We start from the raw sequence: 23,295 nt of genomic DNA, 5'->3' as shown, positions 1-23,295 counted from the left end.
TTTCAAAACTTACCTGAAAAAGGGCAACAAGAAAAGCTAAGTTATAAAGTATATACAAATAAAATGGTCCCAAAGCTGCTAGTAAAACTCAGTGGTAAATGCAAAATACATACACACAACATACTTAAAAACCTAGTAAAACATATATTTGACATTTTCATTGTAAGTGGTAAGCCTATTACAGTGTTATGTTTTCTGTACAGGGGAAAATACACATTTAGCCATTTCAAGTATTAAATAAAGAAACTGACTTAAAATATTACAGAACCACAGCGATAGGAAAAAATTATTGGACTGCTTGCTCATCACTGAAAGCGAACCTGTGGCAATTACATTAAGAGTAGCAGGTAAAACTGTATCTCAAGTGAAAAACTCAAGGAAAATGACAGAACTATGATCAGGAGATTGATCCTTATTCGAGCCTGGGTCATTTTCAGTACATGAGCACATATGCACATCATGAGCAGCACCCCACCTCCTTACCCCTGCCCCCCACAACAAGAAAACAACTTATAATCCGCAGAGGAGAAAATCGTGGGTGTATTCTTGATTTCTAACATTGTCATCATTATAGATTTGAATATATGCTAGGTTAAATCACGTCCACTGAAACATTTGGTAGCTTTGTCCCCTAAAACCAACGTTACAATGATATTTTGAGCATCTGTCCTTTTATCCAGAAATTCAGAACACTGGCAATAGCTTTACCCTTGCACCATTCATTCACTTCAATGGCTCTGATTTAAAAACTTACTTATTTCTGGGGCGCCTGGGTGGCGCAGTCGGTTAAGCATCCGACTTCAGCCAGGTCACGATCTCGCGGTTCGTGAGTTCGAGCCCCGCGTCGGGCTCTGTGCTGATGGCTCAGAGCCTGGAGCCTGTTTCCGATTCTGTGTCTCCCTCTCTCTCTGCCCCTCCCCCCGTTCATGCTCTGTCTCTCTCTGTCCCAAAAAAAATAAATAAAAGTTGAAAAAAATTTAAAAAAAAAAAAAACTTACTTATTTCTGAACCATTTTTTAACATCATAGGTTTCAGGACTATTTCTAAAGTTACCTAGTAAAACAATTTATTATTTTTCCTGAAAAAACATGGGTCCACTCTGTATTACAAAATAGTCCAAATTTGTACCTAAATGTAAAGTTGATTAATGCCAGCTGATTTTGATGCTAATGTGCAAAGCAAAAGAATACATGGTTTAAAAAAAAAAAATCTGAATCCACTTTGAAATCAGAGATTGAGGATACCAGGACTAGGAAATGTTATATAACATATTCACATACATGTTTGTATAAATATCAATACTGAGTCCTAACATAGAACATAGGAAAAATATGTATTTGGCAAATAGTAATATAATATTTTACAAAATAGTTATTTATGTGTCATTTCCAATGCATGTTCTAAATAATTTTTAATTTCCTAACTATAATATAAAGAATTGGTTTGTTACCTAAGAATGTTTTGGTAGGAAAAATTAAAAAATAAAAATTTTAGGAGCACCTGGGTGGCTCAGGCAGTTGAGTATCCAACTCTTGATTTTGGATGGGGTCATGATCTCAGGGTTCAGAGGCTCAAGCCCCATGTCGGGCTTCACACTGACAGCATGGGATTCTCTCTCTCTGTCCCCTTCTCGAAATAAGTAACTTTAAACAAATTATTCTTGATTATGGATAGGATATTCTATTGAATAAAGAATGTTAAAATAACTTCTGAAAATTCGGAGGCATAATGTTTAATGCAAAAGAGTCGATGAATAAAAACACACTGATGTCTAAATGTGCTTTAAAAATGTTCTAAAATTAGGGCGCCTGGGTGGCTCAGTCGGTTGAGCATCCAACTTCGGCTCAGGTCATGATCTTGCGGTTCGTGGGTTCAAGCTCCATGTCGGGCTTTGTGCTGACAGCTCAGAGCCCAGAGCCTGCCTCGGATTCTGTGCCTGCCTCTCTCTCTGTCCCTCCTCACTCGCACTCTGTCTCTCTGTCTCTCTCTCAAAAATAAACAAACAAACATTAAAAAAAAAAGTTCTAAAATTAGCTGAGGGAGAATCCCATTATCACCTATAAACATATATGGTTTTAATGTTAACGGTTTTAATTACAGTTGACCCTTGAACAAAATGGGGGTGAGGGGCACTGAGCCCCCTCCTCCCTGCACGCAGTAGAAAATCTAGGTGTAATTTGTGACTCCCCCAAAACTTAACTGCTAATAGCCTATTGTTGACCATTACTGACAATGTAAACAGTCGATTCACACATATTGTAGGTTATGTGTATCATATAGTGTATTCTTACAACAAAGCTAGAAAAAAATCATAAGAGAAAATACATTTACAGTACTATACTGTATGTAATGAAAAAAAATCCACGTATAAATGGACACACAGCTCAAACGTGTGCTGCTCAAGGGTCGACTGGGTTAGGAAAAAGGTAGCAAGAGAGGGAGGGAGGAAGTGGAAAGGATTAAGAAAATGTGTTAAGCCTGAAATGGGTATTTGGTGCCCTCTGCTGTCGGATTGCTGTTACTTAATACTAACAGGGGAACAGAATCCAGCCATTTAAGTTTCAATTAAGGAATACACTATCTTAAATATTTGGTTTCGGATAGGAGATTTTATGACAAGGTATGGATACAGTACACTCAGCTTATGTCATTTCACGGCCCTCTATGTGTTTTCATTAACAAGCATATTAAGAAGCATAAACCAAAAGGGATATTTAACCTGAGAGGTTTTAAGGTTTGATACTATACAGTAATTTATTTCACAAGACATAAATAAATGTAAATCACTCAAAAGTATAAGTATTAAATATAAACACTTAGGTCATGCCTTTTATAGAGAAAATGCCTTCTAAAGGTATTTCTACAGGCCACATCTTACTGGATAATGTTTGAGTAACAATAATATCCAAATGGTATTAATATATTAGGAGGTTAGAAGATTAACACATGATGGTTCCACAACACCAGCATAAAAGACATCGAGTTGTAACTGTTCCCAAAGGGCCAAGTCACCAAAGTCACAAGACCAAGAGCCCTGGGCGCTAGGGCACCCCAGTCCCCCATTAGACAAACCTTTACATGAATCACTTCATGCCCCTTGTATTGATTCTTCTGTCTTCTAAATAAAAGAGAGATGTCACAAACAGCAAACAGGTAACAAAACAGTATCCCTTTCACTGGTAAAATAGGGATAATAAAACCCAGCTCATTTTATCTCAAATGAATGTTAAAGACATACATGAAAAGTCTCGACCAATTAAAGTAACTGTTAAAAAGGGAGAAAAAAAAAACTATTTAAAAAAGAAAAAGTGCTCCGGATCTAACATGTCCTCCTGGGTATTCCCAACCCTTAACACAGTTGTGAATGAACAGAAATGAGAGGATATTCTGGGAAACCGACTTGACGAGAAAAAAAAAGCGAAGACTAATAATGGCAAATGAACAGGAGACAAGAAAACCGCTTTAATCCACCCAGGGTCACAGTGGTGAGCAATCTCAAATTTCAGAAATACTCACACTCAAGTAGATTCTAACCTAGGAGAGTCTTAACCCTCTTCTCCCATCGCTGCAGGGCTCGGCACGCGCCTCCCATGCTCTGCCCGGTCAGCTGCACGCAGTGTTTCCTCTGCTGGGGATTTCTTCCCACTCTGCCTCCCGACACCAAGCCTCTACACGAGTGACTCTCTTCAGAGAAGACGGTCTTCCCACAGCTCCCCAGGCCAGTCCTCTCCTGAGGACGCCCTCCCACTTGGTTCACACCTTAGGTAACAGAGTGTTCACGGTGATGAGCTGCGCACTTGTCTCCCTCATCAGAGCAGGAACTCGACAGGAGGCCCTGATGGGTGTGGACGTGATTCATGAACTCTCCAGCCGTGCTAGCTCGGAGCCCAGCTTACAGTATACACTCAAGGTGTGCTGAATGAATGAAATCAATCATTCAATCAAGACTGTTAAACTAGTGTGTGAATACCTACTGGGATAAACGTGTTAAAACATGTTGCCCAGTTGACTTCATTACCATCTTATTACCTCCACTTTAAAGCTAAAAACAAATGGAAGCTAGAAGGTCGGCCAGTCAGTCACACAGGTCACACAGCTGTCAATGGTTAAGACCGAGGAAGAAGTCAGGGTCCCCTGGTATCTGCCAGACATTTACTTGGCGAATATCAAGAGCTTCTCAGCATTAGTTCGGCAGAGATTCTAGAGATGGGGTGGGGGTGGGGGGGTGGTGTAAGTCCACTCCATATTAATCAACCTTAAATTGTGGGCTATTCAGTGATTCAGTGAACAGCTTGCTGGAAACACAAAGAGGAGTATCGAATGGCCCTTTGAGGAGCTCTCGGGGTGACAGAGCAGCAGCCCTGGGCCAGAGGTGACGTACTCTTCATCCTCAAGGCAGTGTCTGGAGGCATCACTGTGAGTCACCACTGGGAGAGGGTGCTAATGGCATCTAGTGGGTACAGGCTTAAACATGCCACATTGTACAACACAGCCCCCGGAATGAAGAATTACCCAGCCCCAGATGTCAACAGTGTTGAAGCTAAACAAACCCTGATACACGGAAACAGACGTGGAAGCAAATATATCTCCTTGTTTTTGTGTATTGGTACAAAAGAATTAGTACTGAGAAAGAGACATAAACGCGAGTGGCAGAGGACCAGAGAAGACACAAGTGACTGCTAGACTCAGCATTCCTGAAAACTTCAGGAGCCTCTGTGGGGACGGTGGTCACAGAACGGGGGCTCAGGAGAGCTCTGGGAGTGAGCCGGGTGAGTGGGAGCCAGCCGGGGAAAGGTGGGGTAAGGGGGTGAGGGAGGCACGGGCATCCCAGGCCCACCAACTAGCAAGTACCACGTTTACCAAAATACAGACCGGGGAACACCAAGTCACGTTACACTGTGGACAACTAAAATCCTGATTTACGCCGCAAATCCCCTCCTTTTGTCTTTGCCTTTCTTTTTTCTACCTCTTTCCTTCATAGCCATCCACTGCCCTGAGACAACATCACCTTCACCAAGGCTGACTGCTGCCGGGTGGGAGTGTGAGTACAAAAAAATAGGTATTTTCACGCAAACTAAGACAGAGATGTGTGAAGGGCCACAGAAAGGTCTCTGGATACACTTTGTTCCAGGCTACCGAGAGCACAGTATAGAACGCCAGCCACAACCACTACAAGCCAACTGCACTTTCTATCCTTGGACATCGCAATAAACTGCCTCCCTGAAATTAATATTTTTCCATCCAAGGCTAATGTTAGGTTCCACACCACAGCATAGAAGTCATCTTATGAATGTCATACCTGAAATTTTTTTTTAAATTTTAAAATCACTGTCACTGGCTCAAAGCCCTGCTTGCCATCCCTCATTCTGGGAGATTTCACCACCCGTGTAGGTCGGTGATTTTGAACTTATGGTCTGCAACCCCGCGTGGGCAAGGGGCCTCCTAATGGATATAAAAGGACACGATGTTAAACACGGAGTCCCTTAGTAATAAAGGGAGTTAACTGTGGTTATATGTGCTAATTATGCTGCAGTGCTATTTTTATTTTTTTGCTATTTATAATTTGAAGTTCCTATAGGACTACAGCATTCTAGAGCATCATTACTGAATTTAAATGTCACACAACCATGAAATATAGAGCATTGGTACAAACATTCTACTGCATACAAACCTACGAGTTTCCCAAAAAAGAGAGGTTTTGATATCAGCACATCATCAGTGCTGGTTTTCAACTGCTGCCATTCTCGCTTTTAAGTAAGTTCCCGTTAGTTTCATCACTTTGTTTTGCATTTTTTATTTGCATCAACAATGTTTTTGCACTATTATTTTCCAAGGACAAGAATAAGACAGGTTTGTGGCTTACTGTTAAATCAGACACTCCGATCCCTATTCCCCAACTAGCCTGCCAGATGGCACCGCCCCATCTTCTCAGAGTTCTGACCCCGTGAAAAGCAGGAGGTACTGGGACAGTGGGCTTCGGGGTCTTCTGTGCCAAAGTGGGAGAACACGCTGCCCTCCCAACTCCTTGGCTGTTTTGACTCCAGTCCCCTTCAGCGGAATGTGTCCTCACCTCAGGAATCTTGCTCACTAGTATCTCCACGCTGACCACAATCTTCTGTAGTTCCAAATATTCCACCACACACCTGCTCTTCAACCTTCTGGAGCAGTGGTCTGCACCCTGCTGCACATTAGAATCACCTGGGGAAACTGGCCGCATGCACACCAACTCGGTCAGAAAGCCTCGAGGAGGAGCCGGGCACCGGTAGTTTTTAAAGATCCTCAGATGATTCCAATGTGCAACAAACAGTTTGGGAACCATTATCATAGAGGCATTCAGTCCCTGGATTCCAGGATTTTTTCAAAAGCTATCAGCCTCGTCCTCCCTCCCACTCCTTCCCTAACAAGCCCAGAACCTCTGGTTAATCATATCAATCAACCTCTTATAACTACCCTCAGTGCCCTTTAACCTCTGCATTACAGAGTTGCAGTTCAGGAGCCGTGACAACATGTACCTTCTACTTTTTCCTAGACCTTTTACTACAGCTAGTTACAGCTACAAATACAGTCACTCCTCTTACTCTTTCTTCGCTTCCCCTCTCATTCCCCCATCCGTCTCTCTCACCAAGCCCCGACCCAGGTTCTTGCTCCCTCCCTCCCCACAATCTTACCTGTAACTTCTTGGAGAAACGTGAAAGTTTTAGGAATGTCCTCTCTTCAACTGCCATCCATTATGCACAGAAACCTACACCCACCAGACACCCAGCCTGTCTTCCCGCCCTTCGATTTCAGAAAATAAAGTCTTCCTCCTCTAGGTCAAAGTCAAACTCCTTCCCTCTGCCTTTGCAGTCCGCCACTCTCTCATCCCCTGGGAACCTAGCTTCATCAAGTACCGCCCCCTTAGCCTAACGTGGACCGGCCCTCTCTCTGCTGGCTCTTTAACCCTAATCCACAAACATTTCCACGTGCCTGCCAACCTGCATTTCCCCCTATTCTTCCTCTTTCCCCTATCACACTTTTCAAAAGTATCCTTTTGCTGTCGTTTGTTTCCACGCTTCCCATCACTCCTTAACCCATGGCAATCCAGCTTCTGGCCCCAACATCCTGAAGAGACCATTCTAGAAAAGGGTACTGGTGACCTCAATGACAAACACATTTCCAGTCCTTCCAATACCACACATCTACTGCCTCTGCCACAACTAATCCCTCACTACCCCTTTTAAAAGTCTTGATTCCCTCAGTCTACGAGTGAGCCTATTCTCCTGGTTCTCCCGCACTCTTGACACTTCTCCGAATCATTTCCACTTCCTCCCCTTAAGGTTAGTAGCCCGAGAGTCTATCTCAGCCCATTTGCTACCTCTGAATAGTCCCATGGCCTTCGATGGTTTGAAGCACCAGGTATATGTTGGAGATTCCTCAACCTGTATATCCATCACCACACCCCCCCCCCCCATATACGAAGCAACTCATCACCATCCCCTGCAAAACCGGTTCCTACGTTCGATATCACATTTGAGAGAGCCGATTTCTATTCAACCACCCAATCAGAAAACCTGTGGGTCCGCCCCGCTTACCACCTGTGCCTCATTAATCACTCAATTCTTGGAGTCGAACTCTCCTCTACATTCCCTCATATCTGTTGCACATACCGGCTCTCATATAAAATTCTCTTTGAAGGAAGGATTCTAGTGCTAATTTTTCTTCTTAGGTGTGAAAGCCACTGAGATAAAAGATAAAGTTTAAGCACCTTCACACAGTACGTATGGACCGGTCTCATTTCACACACCTCCCACCTCTCCTCTCTTTGATACTCCAGCAATGCTGAACACACACGGTACTCCCCGCTGCCCTCTTTGCATCCGTCACCTGATTACATTCTACTCATTCTTCAATGTCTCCTCCTCCAAGAAGCCAGTGCTGATCACCTCAGGCTAGTCCAGGTCTCTGCAATACCTTCTGCATTTCTCAGCCAACTCACTCACTCCACTGCCTTGTATTTATCTGTTTACGTTTCCTGAGGGTAAATATCATGTCTTATTCATTTTGGCTCTCCAGGGCCAAACCCAGTAGCTAGTAGTCAATAAATGTTTACTGAACTAGACTGATTCAATTATTTTCTAACAGAGGCTATAAAAGTCAAGAAGTTTCAAAATCTTTTATATAGTCTAATAAAGAACAGCTATTTCAAGCATATTACAAGAAATTATTTCTTACCCAAGGTACTAACACATTAACACTTAGCTACAAATCTTTATATTTCTATCACATTACTTCAAAATACCTTGAAGTTCCCAACTAAGAGTTAAATATAAAGTAGCATACACAAGGGCTGGAAAGATCTGGCTGTTGAGAAGGTCACAGGGTTAAATCTATCTACTGTTCCTATTCTCTCAGCAGTCTGCCCTTTGATTTATTATGTGAGATGGTAAAAGGAATTTCCCCTTCGCTGTATCTCACAGACATTATTCAACAACCTAAATTTCTTCTCAGGTATAGTGTGGTTTGTTAATGTACTTCCAAGGAGAAACAAAACTGTTTTGAATTTAAAACCATCATAGAACAAGACTGGTTTTTTTGGTTCAGAATAATATGATGAATTACATTCAATATGACCTATGAATTACATTCATAAGCCCACGGAACACCTATTACGTGCAAGGCAGAGGGCCAATAAGGCACTAGAGCCACAGGGCTTGGTAAGTTTCAAGAAGGGGAGCTCCCTTGTCTATGTCATTATTTGATGGTGTTATGTCTCATTTACGGATCCTTAAAAAGGGAAGAGAACAAAAAATCCCGTAATCATCAAAAAATATAGTAAGTTCCATTAAATATTTAGTTAGCTTTGAGAGTTTAGTTTTATCCCTTAAATGTATTCATAATAACTTACAACTTGTTTCCCTCGAACTGGAGAAAAAGTTGGAGGAAAGATAACCTGAGTCGGAAATGTTTAAAGCATTCATTACAAACTCCATGAAACACGCACACATGATGCAAGTGTACAAGGGCACACACACACAGAGATGAGCACACACACACTCACAGCCTACATACGGTGTACTTTCTTATGCGGGTGAGACTACCACGAAAGGGAGGTAAAGGCAAAGAAAGTAAGAGACAACAACAGAATTAGGACATAAATACATGAAAGGAATGCTAACCACTCTTACGGAGGTAAGAAGGATGACTAATGTAATATAACGGCTGGATTGTGGAAGAAGGATGGAGAAAGAGGAAAAGAGAGGAGGAGGGTGATGGGGCAACTGGACTCCACTGACTTTCTTGTACTTTCTGGTGCCTGTGATAACAGCAATGTAATAATGTATGTTCAGAAATTAATCCCATTACCTTACTTACATACCTGTGCCTAATCAATAACTTTAACTCTTTTCATTTTATTTTTATGGTTCCAAAAAAAAAAATTCAAGCTTATTCCTTAAGGAGTCTCTTTACCAAAAGCCTCACATTAAATTCCAAAATTTTCATTCTAGAAATTTTTAGAAAGCAACTGACAAAGAGAGGGAAGCGGTGGCAAAAAAAAAAAAAAAAAAAAAAAAAAAAAGTCCCTGATTGTTCACTATAGAATCTGAAGTCATTTTCTCTAACCACTATGTTGTGAGATTGTGGGATACGGGCAGTAGGTGGGTCAATACATGAGGAAAATTCCAGACTGAAGGACTCTGTCACCTGCCAGTAGGTTAAGGATGTTCTCACACAAACAGCTTTAAATTAAAGCCCACAACTGATCCAGAATAGAGACAATATATGATATGTAATCACAGATATGCCTCATCTAGTTCAAATAATAAATACACAATTAAGATTGAAAAGTGAATGTTTAATACAATTTCTCCTTAACTAATTCATTATTGAATTTTACAATTAACATCAAGAATACAGAAACTCAAAGGGGTTCTGGAAAAGATCACGGCACTGATGGAAGCATAGTTACTGGATTTTTCCAAATCCTCACATAAAGAGAGACACAGCAATTAGATAGGATAACCGAAATGCAGTAAGAACATCTGAACAAAACAAGTTGATAAAATATATCCACAAATCCCAAAACTCAAGTGGATGGAAAAACCCACCAACAGCTACAAGGTCTATCTGTTATCAGGCACCTCCTTAGGACGAAGGAAAGGGAAGTGGCGAGGTATGCGACAGATCTGATAGGAAAACCCCAAAACGCTGACTGACGGTTATCAGAAAAACATAATGGGGCCCATTTAAAAACAGCAGTGAACCTGGGAGAAGTTTACCCGCCTCAACAGCAAGTGAACGCATGGGCCACGATAAGAAAGGCTGAGGCACATGGCAGTCCCAGTCCATGGGCAACACCACTACATCAGGGTTCCCTTTGGCAAAGGCCCCCAGGAATGAGAAACTGCTAAGCATGCAATCAAAACTGCCAGGTAATCCCCCCCCCCCCCCCACCCCACAAACAAGAGGTGAGGAACGGTGTTAGGAGAGCTTAGAAAGCGAACCACCATATTTTCGAACCACATGAAAAACAGAAAAGGAAGTTTTGGGAAGTTAGAAAAATGATCTGAATTAATCATTCAAAAAGTCCAGGAAAAAATCTTTTACAAAAGAGGTGAGCAGTGAACAACAGAAAAGTATTGAGGTCAAATTATTATAATTAAAAAGAATTAAGAACCAGAAGGAAAAACACAGATATGCTCAAAATGCAGATAAAAATGAATGTGCTATTTCTAAACAAGCTGATGAACACTTTTAAAATGATACTCAACGTGAAAGAACTTATGAGCATTAGAAAAACCAGAAATGAGGGGCGCCTGGGTGGCTCAGTCAGTTAAGCATCCGACTTCGGCTCAGGTCACAATCTCGCGGTCCGTGAGTTCGAGGCCCGTGTCGGGCTCTGGGCTGACGGCTCGGAGCCTGGAGCCTGCCTCAGATTCTGTGTCTCCCTCTCTCTCTGCCCCTCCCCCATTCATGCTCTGTCTCTCTCTGTCTCAAAAATAAATAAAAAATGTTAAAAAAAAAATTAAAAAAAAGAAAAAAGAAAAACCAGAAATGAAATGACTGAACTCAAAAAGAATTAGAAAGAAAACATCACATTAGATGAAGCCTAGGAGTGAATAACAACAAGCAATCACACCCTAGGAAAAGCAGAAGGTGACAAGGACAATGTTAAGGATAAAAAAGAAATGGACTTCTTTCCCTTTGTGGGTGACAAGCTTTAGGGTGGCACACCTAAAGAGACCCGGGTGTGCAGGAAATTGTTTACATAAAGGGAGAAATTGGGCAAGTAAATACATATGGCCCCCGACTTACGATTCTTCGACTTTACACTGGACTGAAAGTGATACGCATTCAGTAGAAACCGCACTTGGAAGTCTGAGTGTGGATCCGGCCCCAGACCAGTGACACGCACTGGGCTCTCCCCTGACACCGGGCGAGGGTAGCAACCTGGCTCAGAGTCAGCCAGCGCACATGGGTGTTCACAGCCGACACACCGAGAGCCACCTGTGCCCACACTGTTGTGCCTTTCACTTTCAGTGCAGTATTCGATACGTTACAGGAGATACTTACCACTATTACAAATAAGCTTTTGTGTGAGGTGATTTTCCTAGCTGCAGGCTCATGTAAGTGTTCTGAGCACAGTTAAGGGTGGCTGAGCTAAGCTATGATCCCTGGTAGGTTAGGTGTATTAAATGCATTTTTTACTTAGGAGATTTTCAATTGACAATGGGCTTCTGGGGATGTAACTCCATCGCGAGTCAAGGAAGACCGTGAAGACACTGAAAATGGTGGGAGTGACGTTTCTGAAGCTGGGGAAGAAAGTTACAGTATTTGAGGAGGGGAGGCTGGAGCAAACACTCTGGTGTTTGGTTAGACGTGGAGGTAACAGTGTTAACTGATGGTATTTAATATATTTAGGAAAACAGAGGAACACAGATGTGTGTGTGTATAAACATACACATGTTATCTGGCTCTATTGAGAGGGCCTGGATGCAATGTCATCCCAGGAGCAGGCAGCATCCACACTTGGTTTCTAATCAGTGTCCCTGTGAAAGGGAATCGCCCATCACAAGGGTGCTCACTAAAGTTTATTCTCCTCCTACAGTCATAGACATTTACTCCTTTGTCTTCTTAAGCCTAGACAGCTCCCTAAGGGTCCTTAACTGTATTTATTAAAGACTAGACAAAGATTTTTATCCTAATAACTACTTAAACGAAAACTAAATTTATACATACTTATACGTATATAATAAATATACAATCAACATATTTTTATTTTCTATTAAAATATTCGCTAAAGTTTTGGAGCAGAATGTTAAGCAAGTTTAATTGATTCTTCAAAGGTCAGACATATCATAAGAATTTTTCTAAGGCCATAAACGGTTCACCAGACAAGGCCTGGTATCCTGTATATAACATCATATGGCTTGTCCCTGTCTGTACCTTACAGTGCCCTTTTCACAATGAATCATAAAGTCAATTCAATCAGTATAAAATTTTTTGAGTGAATTTTGCAAGCAAAAAACACAGAGCATGTTCTCAGTAGGTTATATCTGACTTCTAAATCCCATTCTCTCACCTAGTTACACAGAATACAAAGCTACTGACCTTTGCAAATATAGCCCGTTCGTTTTTTTCAGCCTTTTGACTAATTAGACAACAGAGAGAGAAATGTAACACAGAAGATAAATCATCCTGGTCATTTTTCAATTTCTTCAACCTCGTGATTTTTCAAAATAAATAGGGTGACCCTGATTGGTACACAATACCTAAGATATAAAGGTGCCACATAAAAAATTATACACACTAGGCCAGAGAAAACGAATTTCATGGCAGTAAAGGCTTTCTAGCTTCACTAGTAAAATCCCACTGACCCAAGGCGTGCTCCAAGATGTCCTCACCAAGAACCGGTGTCTCTGGCAAATGCTTCCTGAGAAAGGTCATCAAAAAGATCACCTGAGTGGTGCCTGGGTGGCTCAATCAGTTGAGCATCCAACTCTTCATTTCAGTTCAGGTCATGATCTCACGGGATTCTCTCTCTCCCTCTCTCTCTCTCTCTCTCTCTCTCTCTGACCCTCCCCTACTTGCTTGCACATGCGTGTTCTCTCTCTCTCTCAAAAATAATAAAAATTTTTTAAAAAGATCATTGGATATGCTCAGATCATCTTCTTAATATTTTCATTTCTGCATTCATCATACCACCACATGCTATCTACAATTTACTAGTTATTTATAGTCTGCAAATCTACTAACTCCTACTCTAGAACATGACTTACGCTGGGTGTTATGGGACAGGGAAATGAAGATGGCTCTGCCTTCAAGGTGTTAAAGCCACTTCCATCCTTTTAAATAATACTACAGCCTACTTTTCTCCTCTTCCACTGGCTCCTCTTCCAATGGTCTCCATTGCTTATATTCACCTCCCTCTCGTTCATCACTACCAATCAAAAGCAAACAACATCGAGTCGGGGTAAATTCTCCAGTTAACGCTACTATCGACATCATGTCCTCTGACATGGCTCCACCTCCTCCACCAACAAAAACATTCAGTGAGCTCCTAACAAAGTAAACCTCAGATCTTACCCCTGCATGCACTGAAGCTACTACTTTTTTTCTTCTAAAAGCACATATCTTCCATACTCCCCACCTCCACTTTATCTTATTCTCATTTTTAGTTCTTTGTACCCTGATTTCTGACCCAACTAATTCTTCCAAAGCGGCTCTCCTAATGATCACCGGTGACCTCCCTAATTATTAATTCCACCCTTCATTCCCTCAAGTCGTAATGTTATTTCGCATCTCTGATCAACTGCTGACCTTTGCTTCCTTTACAAAAATTTGTTTTCAAGTATATGTGTAACCGAGGCCATTGCAGGTTACTGGCCCAAGGTCACCCACAGGTAGCATGTTACAGACATAATTGAAACACAGATGTGCCCGCCACCAGAATCCAGGTTCTTAACCACTCCTTTGAACTGCTTTTCAAAAATGAAGCAAAGGCTGTTCCGTGGAAGAACAGTATCTACAAACTTGCTGTTAATAATGCCATCCTCGGGGCGCCTGGGTGGCGCAGTCGGTTAAGCGTCCGACTTCAGCCAGGTCACGATCTCGCGGTCCGTGAGTTCGAGCCCCGCGTCGGGCTCTGGGCTGATGGCTCAGAGCCTGGAGCCTGTTGCCGATTCTGTGTCTCCCTCTCTCTCTGCCCCTCCCGCGTTCATGCTCTGTCTCTCTCTGTCCCAAAAATAAATAAACGTTGAAAAAAAAAAATTAAAAAAAAAAATTGTATAAAATAATGCCATCCTCTGATGCAGGGTTCAACCACCTATGACCTAGATGCCAATCCAGCCCATTGCCTATTTGTGCAAATGAAGTTTTATTGCAAGCCAGTCATACTCGTTCATTGGCCTATTGTCTATGGCTGCTTTCACACTACAATGGCGGGTCTGAATCACTGTGACAGAGATTGAACGGCCCACAGAGTCTAAAATGTTTACTGTCTGGTGCTTTACAGAAAAAGTGTGCCAATCCCTGTTCCAACCATCTGTCTTTCAGGTTCATCACTGGCAACCCTGAGGATGATAATAACGAATTCACCTGTCTGCAGTAAGAATTAAGGAAGATGGCATATCTGGAATACTCTAATGATCAGGCATCCCAAAATATGCACTATGGTCTAATCCAGGCTCTGTACTCCAGCATTTGTTTGGGGCGGGGGGGCAGGGGTGGTGATGGAATCCCATCCCTACTCTATCTCACTATCATTCCACTTCTTTCTTGGGAGATTTTTGCTCCCCTTGCACACATTCCATCTCCCAACACTCCAAACAAGAGGCAGATGTCTCCTATCACAACCAATCTCAAAGCCTATTCTGTGAGTTGTTTGTTTCTGTTAACAGCTCCGCCATTCTTCCTTCAACCAGGCTCGGAGCTCTGAAATCGTCTTACAGGTCTCAACTCTTCCCTATTTATTGAAGTCCTATCTATTCAACCAACACAACAGCCTCCAAGTCATTCCCTCTTCAACATTTCCTCTACCTAATCCTATCCCAGTTCCCACTGCCTCTCACCTAACAGCCTCACAGTTCATTTCCCACGGCAATAAGTGTCCTGCACATAAATGTCAGACATGGAAAACTATTTCTTAAACAAAGATCTCCTTTTAAGACTGTTCAGTATCGTATTGTTTACCCACTGAGGTAAGTCCTCAGCTTTGCATTCAAATAGATTCCACAATATGATTCCAATCTATACCTCCAAACCCACTTCACACGAAATTTCCTGGGTATTTTCTATGCTTCACATACTACCTAAAAGCTCTGAAAATAAAAATATGAGAAACTCAGCTCCTACCCTCAAGAAGCTCAAAATCTAATCAGACAGACATAAAGAAAAACAAAAACAAAAAATATCCCTTACAAAGTAAAGTGTTTTATTTTAATTTTTTTTTAACGTTTATTTATTTTTGAGACAGGAGAGACAGAGCATGAATGGGGGAGAGTCAGAGAGAGAGAGAGAGACACAGAATCCGAAACAGGCTCCAGGCTCTGAGCGAACTCACGGACTGCAAGATCATGACCCGAGCGGAAGTCGGACGCTTAACCGACTGAGCCACCCAGGTGCCCCCAAAGTAAAGTGTTTTAAGGAAAGGTCTGAACAGGAACCTGTCGAGCACAAAGAGAATGCAAGAACTAATTCTGCCACCAGGGGGCAGAGAGGAGAAGTTTGGGAATGGCTTCGCTATCCTCACAGGAGAGGGATTAAAAAAGCAAGGAGAGAGGAAAAGAAACATAGGATATAGGATGCAGGATGTCTAGCCAGGATGTCTAGCATTTCTCAGCCTTTTCTCTCCAGAGCAGTGATTTTAAACCAGAGGCAATTTTGCCCCACTTGGGGCATCTGGCCATAGCTGAAAACATTTTTGATTGTCACAACTGGGCAAGAGAGGATGCTAGAAATTTGTGATGGGTAGAGGAAAAATGATTCTCAACATCCTACAATAAACAGGACAGCCCCCCCCTCCCCCCACAATAAAGAATTATCCAGGGGCACCTAGGTAGCTCAGTGGGTTAGGCGTCTGTCTCTTGATTTCAGTTCAGGTCATGATCTCACAGTTTGTGAGTTTGAGCCCTGCATCGGGTCCTGTGCTGACAGCATGGAGCCTCCTTGGGATTCTCTGTCTCCCTCTCCCTCTGCCCCTCCCCATTCGTGTGCGCGCACGCACTCTCTCTCTCTCTCTTTCTCTCAAAAATATACATTAAAGGAAAAAAAAGGAGTTATTCAGCCCAAAACGTCAGTAGTGCTGAGGTTGAGCAACCCTGCTCTAGAGTCGTAAGGAAAAAAAGTAAAGGAGAGGGTCCAGCTGACATAATTGCAGGACACGCTGGAATGCTGACAATACAGACACAGCAAAGGAGAACGAGTTATGCCTGGACGAGCTTGCTCGCCACAACCAAAGGGGAGAATACAAAACTGGGGAGAGGGCAAAGGTGATTAATAAAGGTTCCACATCTAAGGCCACACGAACAGGAACAGATCTGGTCGTCAAGCCAAGACCATCAACTGTGAGGGAAGGGAGAAGACCTGGGCAAAGAGGCTGAGGCAGAGGCCATCAGCACTTCCTGCCACACAGCACCCAATTCAATACGCATTTACTGCACAGCTGCTACTAGATGTCAGGAGGGAAACGGCAATAAATAAGTCACAATCCCCGCCTGCGAGAAGGCTGAATTTCAGTGGGGAGAATCAGAGAAGCTGGTAAGTGATTACCATACCAGGGAAATTAAGACACACGCCATAAGAGAAACACACAGGGGTTTGAATACACACATCTTGCAAAACTTTGAAGCAGCCATAAAGAGTAATTTCACTTCACAACCTCCGGCTCTTCCAGTGAAAGAAAAGAATCAGAGGAAAGGAAATCCCCCATCTTTGTCTGCAAGGCTCCGCGTGTCCAGCATAATTAACAAAATTAGCGATATACAATACGTGTTACTCCAAACAGCCCAAATGCCAACACTAGTCTAACAAGGAAAAGGTAGGACTCTTTCTATAGGGCATTCCCTTAGAGATTTTGCTTTCCATTGAGAGACCCATGAAGAAAATTAGTTCCCATATCCTAGAGTCAATCCTGCACCCCTGACACGCTCTTAGTTATGTTCTGTTTTTTTAAACTTTGGGTGGGTTTTATTTCTCCTGAGATTAGGAAGCCATCCAGAGGACAGCTCTTCAAATATTCCCCTCAGAAGGAGCCTCAAACTCACCATGAGAAAATAGTTAGAGAAATCCCTAATGGTCCAGCCAACATACATTTTTCATAAAGTGATTACCCTCCCGCAGCCTCAGCTTCCTAAGCCTTTTCCCCCCTTCTGTAATTGTTTTCCTTGTAGGCCAGGCAACAATTACCACTGCTACAAGACTGAGGAGGTTCACAAGCAATATATTTTACAATACATAAGTGTAGTGTCTCTGATATCTGCTGCTTTTATCACTAATTGCACTATAAAATGCGCTATTAAAACAGGGACAAACAAGACTGTAAAAATCACATAATGGACCATGACCACTTACAAAAGCCATTCATAAATGTTAACCGTACCACTTATTTTTCTTTAATTTTCCAGTCGTATCATGATTTTTACAAATTTTTACTTCTAGGGGATACCAACAAGAAAAAGAATACATTTGAAAATTCCATGACCCACATACTTACCCTTGCATATACGATTTTATAAACTGGCATAGAATTAAAAATTAAATAGAACATCAGACAATGTGCTATGAACACTGAACTCCCAAGGACATCTACGTGATCTCTTGAAAGAAATTATAAGCATGGCAAATACATTTAAGCTGTGATTTCTATTCAAACTTCACAACACAGGCCGGGAAGCATGAAAGAAAGCGCAGAAGGGTTTCACAATTCTGACCTACGAAACATACAATACAACAAAGCCAATAAAGCATTTATTTCTTGGGGAAGGACAGAGTGATCAAATATGACTGCCAATTACCAGAGGAAATGGGCCGCTGGAACCACCTATAGTAATTCCTGTGTCATCAGCACTCAGTGCTAATTCATGGGCAAATTTTCAAGTTTGTAGATGAGCCTTTCAACCTGTTCATTATTTATCTACGTGTCTACCCATTAAAAAAAAAAAAAAATAGCAATCCAGAATGAGAGAGAATGAAAACAACAGCATCTGTGCTACCCACTAACGATTCTAATGAATACTCAGATGCACCCGGGAATTTTAAGTTGTGGCTCAGATGAGATGCTAATACTGTCTCTCAGTTTCATGCAGCCACTACCAGAGACAAGCGAGTTCTAACAGTACCACAGAACATAAATACCACAAACCAAACAGTGGTTAGCCTCTATAAAACTAAAGACAAATAACCAATTAATGAATTCGGATTATTTGTTCTTCTTTTACGTAGGATCATCTCCTGTTAACTCAAGAAGTAGCTGATGCCTTCATGTGAGTATCAGCAGGGAAGGTGTGATCCAGCTTGGGTCCTGGCCAGCACTGGCGCTTGAACAACCTGGCCCTACCTATTCCCGAGTATCCTCTAAAATCCTTATAATGGGCCAACCTTACTAAAATCAGAGCGTGCTTTTCAAACAAAGGAGCAGCCACAATTAGAAACATCTTAATTGTACCTAAATCATGATTTTTTCTTTTCTTCCGAGAGGTAAGAGCCAGTGCTCAATCTTTCAACAGGAAGACTGTCAGAAAACCGAAAGCCAGATTACATGATAAAGGTTCGCTCTAATTTCAGAAATGGAAATCACTTAATTCCGCAGAAATCATTTTAAACTATTTTTTAAACTTTTTTTAACGTTTGTTTATTATTGAGACAGAGAGAGAGAGAGAGAGAGAGAGCATGAGCATGGGAGGGGCAGAGAGGGAGAGAGACGCAGAATCCAAAGCAGGCTCCAGGCTCTGAGCTGTCAGCGCAGAGCCCGACACGAGGCTCAAACTCACAGACCATGAAATCATGACCGGAGCCAAAGACAGACGCTCAACCGACTGAGCCACCCGGGCGCCCCTCATTTTAAACTATTTTAAGTGGTGAGAATAACTTCCTTTTTCAAAGTGCCAAATACATGAAGTGTGCTAAAACAAGGCTGGATAGGCCTAAATAAAAACCAGAAGCTTATTTGTCATCCATGTCTTCTCCCCAAAGTTATTGCATAAGACCTGCCAAAACTGTGTTATGAAGTGAAGTTGAGTGGGAGTCTACACACACGGGCCCACATACCACACTTACTTTGTCAGATGCCTCGGAAGCCAAGAGGTTAGTTGCAAGAGTCTGGAGCTTATGATGGGCCATGTTTTTAAGAGCAGCAAGACTACGCCGGGTCATAGCCTGCTTGAGGTTGATGGCTGGGTGACTAAGTGAGTCAGCCGCAGCAGGAACTGCTTCATCACAGGCATTCAGTATCTCTACGGCGGTTATCCCCATCACGCAGCGATCCAACGCGCCTGGAAGACGTAGACATTCACCATCAGCACACAACACTATAAACGCTTCAAACGGTTTTTTAAGGAAAGAAAACGCATAGACGTTTTCCATGTGGGAATATTTTTATCGGTGCCTCTCAGAAACATTTTCTTGTACTTTCCTCCTCGAGGGACCTTCCACATGGCATTACCTTTACCGTTTCTTCTCCTGTAATGAATGCCCCGACCACAACTTCCCAATATAGTCAAGTTCAGAGCCAATACCTTCAACACCTTCTCCCCAGGCTTTTTCCACGGTCTTCCTGATACTCCACACCATTACTCTACTACAAATACCAATTTCTATGACTTCAGCTTCCTCTAAGCTGTCTATCCATTTTAAACAAAAGAACTAAATTTTGCTATTCTTCTTATGTTTTCTACTTTAATAATTCCTGGAACTTCTCTTTCTCTGGGAAATATCCACAAAACGGGGGAAAACTATGACTTCCCATTTTGTCTGATGTCTTGACTCTTACGGTTCACACCCAATCAAAAGTTCCTCTGTGTGTTTGTGAAAATAACTACTAGTCCAACGTGTAACCACTTCTTCACTTGGCCATTCTTTCCATTCATCTCCATCTATGCACTTTGTGTCTCAGAGCACAACTCCATCCTATAAAGCAGACGGCTTTTCTGTATACCGTTTTGTACAGCACATAGCATCAGGCCAGGCAGACAAGGGTTTCATTGCATGGATTTGTATATAATCTTCTGGAGACTATAATAATGACAGTGAAATGATGATGAAGTTTATTTGGATTCACTGGGCATTCCTCTAGAGTCTTCTAAAAGAGACAAATCAATTTTGAAAAATAACAATAGCGAACACCCAGAAACTTAAATGTCAGCAAAATACAAGATTGCTACTATGTTTTTGAGCTGGTACCCAAACACCCAAACACAGATTCTAGTCCCAGTGTTGAGTATTTATATACATGCTGCTTAAGTTTTCCCCTCCTGGCCTAAAGAGCTTAACTTCTGACTCACTGTCCCCTTTCCATTAGCAGTCCTGGAATTAATTCTTGGTGATTCTAGTATTAACAGAAATCAGTGTTTTACTAGCCAATTCACGGAGCTTTAACCAATACATTTTGAAAGGCAAAACACAAGAAGGAATTGTCACCTGAAACTTTTTGTGTATGTATGAAATGGAGAGTGTGTATATTCTAACAAGATTTAGAAGTTCAAAAATGCTTGAAAATCACCAGCACATATGATTTTTCCACACATGCCGATCTCTTGGCTGAGTTCCTCTACTCCAGTAAACTGTGTCCTACACTCAACCACAGCCAATGGTCATATTATAATCTTATTACCAATAAATAAATCCCAACGTGATCCCAATTTCAAAAACGCCACTCTCTGATAGGAGCTCCCATTCTTCATTTCAACCCTCTGATCCAATGATTCCTTGTTCAGCACTGATGCCAACAATTCCATTAACCTCGCACACTTGCACTGTCTCTTACTTCTCTCTATCCCGTAAAGTAAAATTCCATCGCCCATCCTCATAACCACAGCTCTGTCCTCATCTTGCCTCCGTGTACCAACGGAGCAAACTCCAACGTTGACTAAATCCAACTTTCCACCTACTCTACACCTGTACAATGACGACAGATATGAATGGAAAACGTGCTGAAAGACTCCCTTGAAATTCACAATCACTGATCTCAAGGGGCTCTCAATAGTGACCACATTTCCACAGATCTTTCATTTTCCCAGTTAATTATTTCAGACCTTTCACTCCTCCCATCTCTAACACTCCATTTCCTGCCCTCAGCTGGGCAAAAAAGTTTTGTTTCCCATTTCATTTACAAAGAAGCAATTACGAATTAAGTTCTACCAGCTCCCACCACCATATCTCCACTCACATTGCACTATAATTGCCACATGAACTATCCAGACTCCTACCTAACACACTTGTAGCTCAAACTCCATCCCTCTCTTGTCTGCCCATGGACATCATTTCAGCAATCCTCCCTTTTCCCTTCATCTATTTTCCCCACCTACTAGATCATTCCCACCAGCATATAAGCATGCAATTATTTCACCTGTTTAAACACACACACACACACACACACACACACACACACACACACACACACTTGACCCAATACCCTTCTCCAGCTGGTATCCCATTTTTTATAATCATCCTCCAAAGAGCTATCTTTGCTACCTCCAAAGTTTCCTCCTCCCATTTTCCTTTGAACTTACTCAAATCACATTTCACCCAAAACATGCACACAACCTATTCTCCATGTTGCTACAGCCAATATTCAGTTCTCAGTCCTCATCTGACTATCATTTACTATCAACAGGTCTTGTTCTTCCTCTCCACTCCTTGAAACACATTTTTTCATTTGGTTTCCAGGCAACAACACTCTTCATTTTCTTCTTCCTCCTGACAAGTCCATTTTAGTCTCCTTTGCTGGTTTCTTCCACATCACAGAAATATATCTAAACCCTGGAGGGACCCAATCATTATCTACCTGAATCCTCTTGGTGATACATCCAGTGTTATGACTGAATATCATCCATATGCTAAGAACTCTCAAATTTACATCAACCACTCTGATATCCCTAACTTGAAGTCTTGACTCATTTATACAATTTACTAATCAGCATCTCTACTTGAATGTCTAATATTCAACTTAATATAAAAGTAATTCTTGGTCTTTCCAAAATCTACTCTTCCCATTGTCTTCTCAATGTCTAAAAATGAATTCCATCCTTTTGAGTTGCTCATGATCAAAACCTTGGAATAACCTTTAACTCAACCCATTCTTTTAAGCCCCTCGTCCAACTATCAGCAAATCCTGTTAGCTCTCCCTTCAAAATATACCCAGAATTCAACCACTTCTCACCAACTCCACTGCTATCGCTCTGGTGTAACAATCCATCATCTTTTATTGTTTACAGGCAATAGCATACAAGCTAATCTCCCTGCTTCCACCCTTGAACCACCTTCAGTCTATTCTTGAAAAAAGGCAAGAAAATTTAATAGTGAGCACAAAATCTAAATCAATTAAAACCAATTCAGAACTGACACAAATTTTCAAAATAGCAAAGACAATAAAAGTTATTGCAATTTGTATTCTAGATGTTCAAGAAGTTTGAACAAAGAGACACGTTAGACAACAAAAGACCAAAATTAAACTTGTAGAGATGAAAACTATACTAGATGGGAATAATGGCAGATTAGACATTGCAGAAAAAAGACTAATAAACCTGAAGACCTAGAATAGAAACTATATTAAAATAAAACACAGAGTAAAAATAATTTTAAAAATGAAAAGACAATGTGCAAGCTGTGGGCAATTTCAAGTAGGCTAGTAAACATATAGCTGGAGTCTCTAAAGAGAGGAAAGAGGGAAGGATCGAAAACATATTTGAATAAATAATGGCCAAAAAAGTTCCCAAATCCACTGAAAACCACACACCCACATATCCAAGAAGTATGACAAACCCTCAGCGCAAGAAATATGAAGAAAACTATAACCTAACTGCTCAAAATCAATAATAAAGAGAAAAATTTTAAAGCAGTTGGGAAAAAACTGACATAGCACTTATAGAAGAACAAAGTTAAAGGTGACAGCAGATTTCTCATTGGAAATAATGCAAGCAAGAAGGCAGTGGAGTATTAAAAGGAAAAACAAAAAACAAAAAAGAGCTGTCAACCTAGAATTCTACAACCAGAAAAAATATCTTAAAAACGAAGATGAAACAAAGAGTTTTTCAGACACACAGAAGCTGAAAGAATTCATCACCCATAGACCTGCACTACAAGGAATAAATATTAGGCAAAAGG

The 23,295-nt window shown here is 41.5% G+C and overlaps 1 protein-coding gene across 9 annotated transcripts in view; it reads right to left on the bottom strand.

Annotated features, from left to right (window-relative positions):
- WDR7 (WD repeat domain 7) overlaps positions 1-23,295 on the bottom strand; it is a 358,314-nt gene that overhangs the window by 260,940 nt on the left and 74,079 nt on the right. For all 9 annotated transcript variants that reach the window (XM_045457399.1, XM_045457394.1, XM_045457401.1 and 6 more), the window contains one exon: positions 19,252-19,466. In XM_045457399.1, the coding sequence (XP_045313355.1) occupies positions 19,252-19,466 (215 nt within the window). The remainder of the gene's footprint in view (positions 1-19,251; positions 19,467-23,295) is intronic.

This window comes from Leopardus geoffroyi, chromosome D3, assembly GCF_018350155.1.
Source record: "Leopardus geoffroyi isolate Oge1 chromosome D3, O.geoffroyi_Oge1_pat1.0, whole genome shotgun sequence".
NCBI classification, from domain to species: domain Eukaryota; kingdom Metazoa; phylum Chordata; class Mammalia; order Carnivora; family Felidae; genus Leopardus; species Leopardus geoffroyi.
Note: the sequence above shows the minus strand (reverse complement) of the source record. Positions and strands in the feature narration are given on the sequence as shown.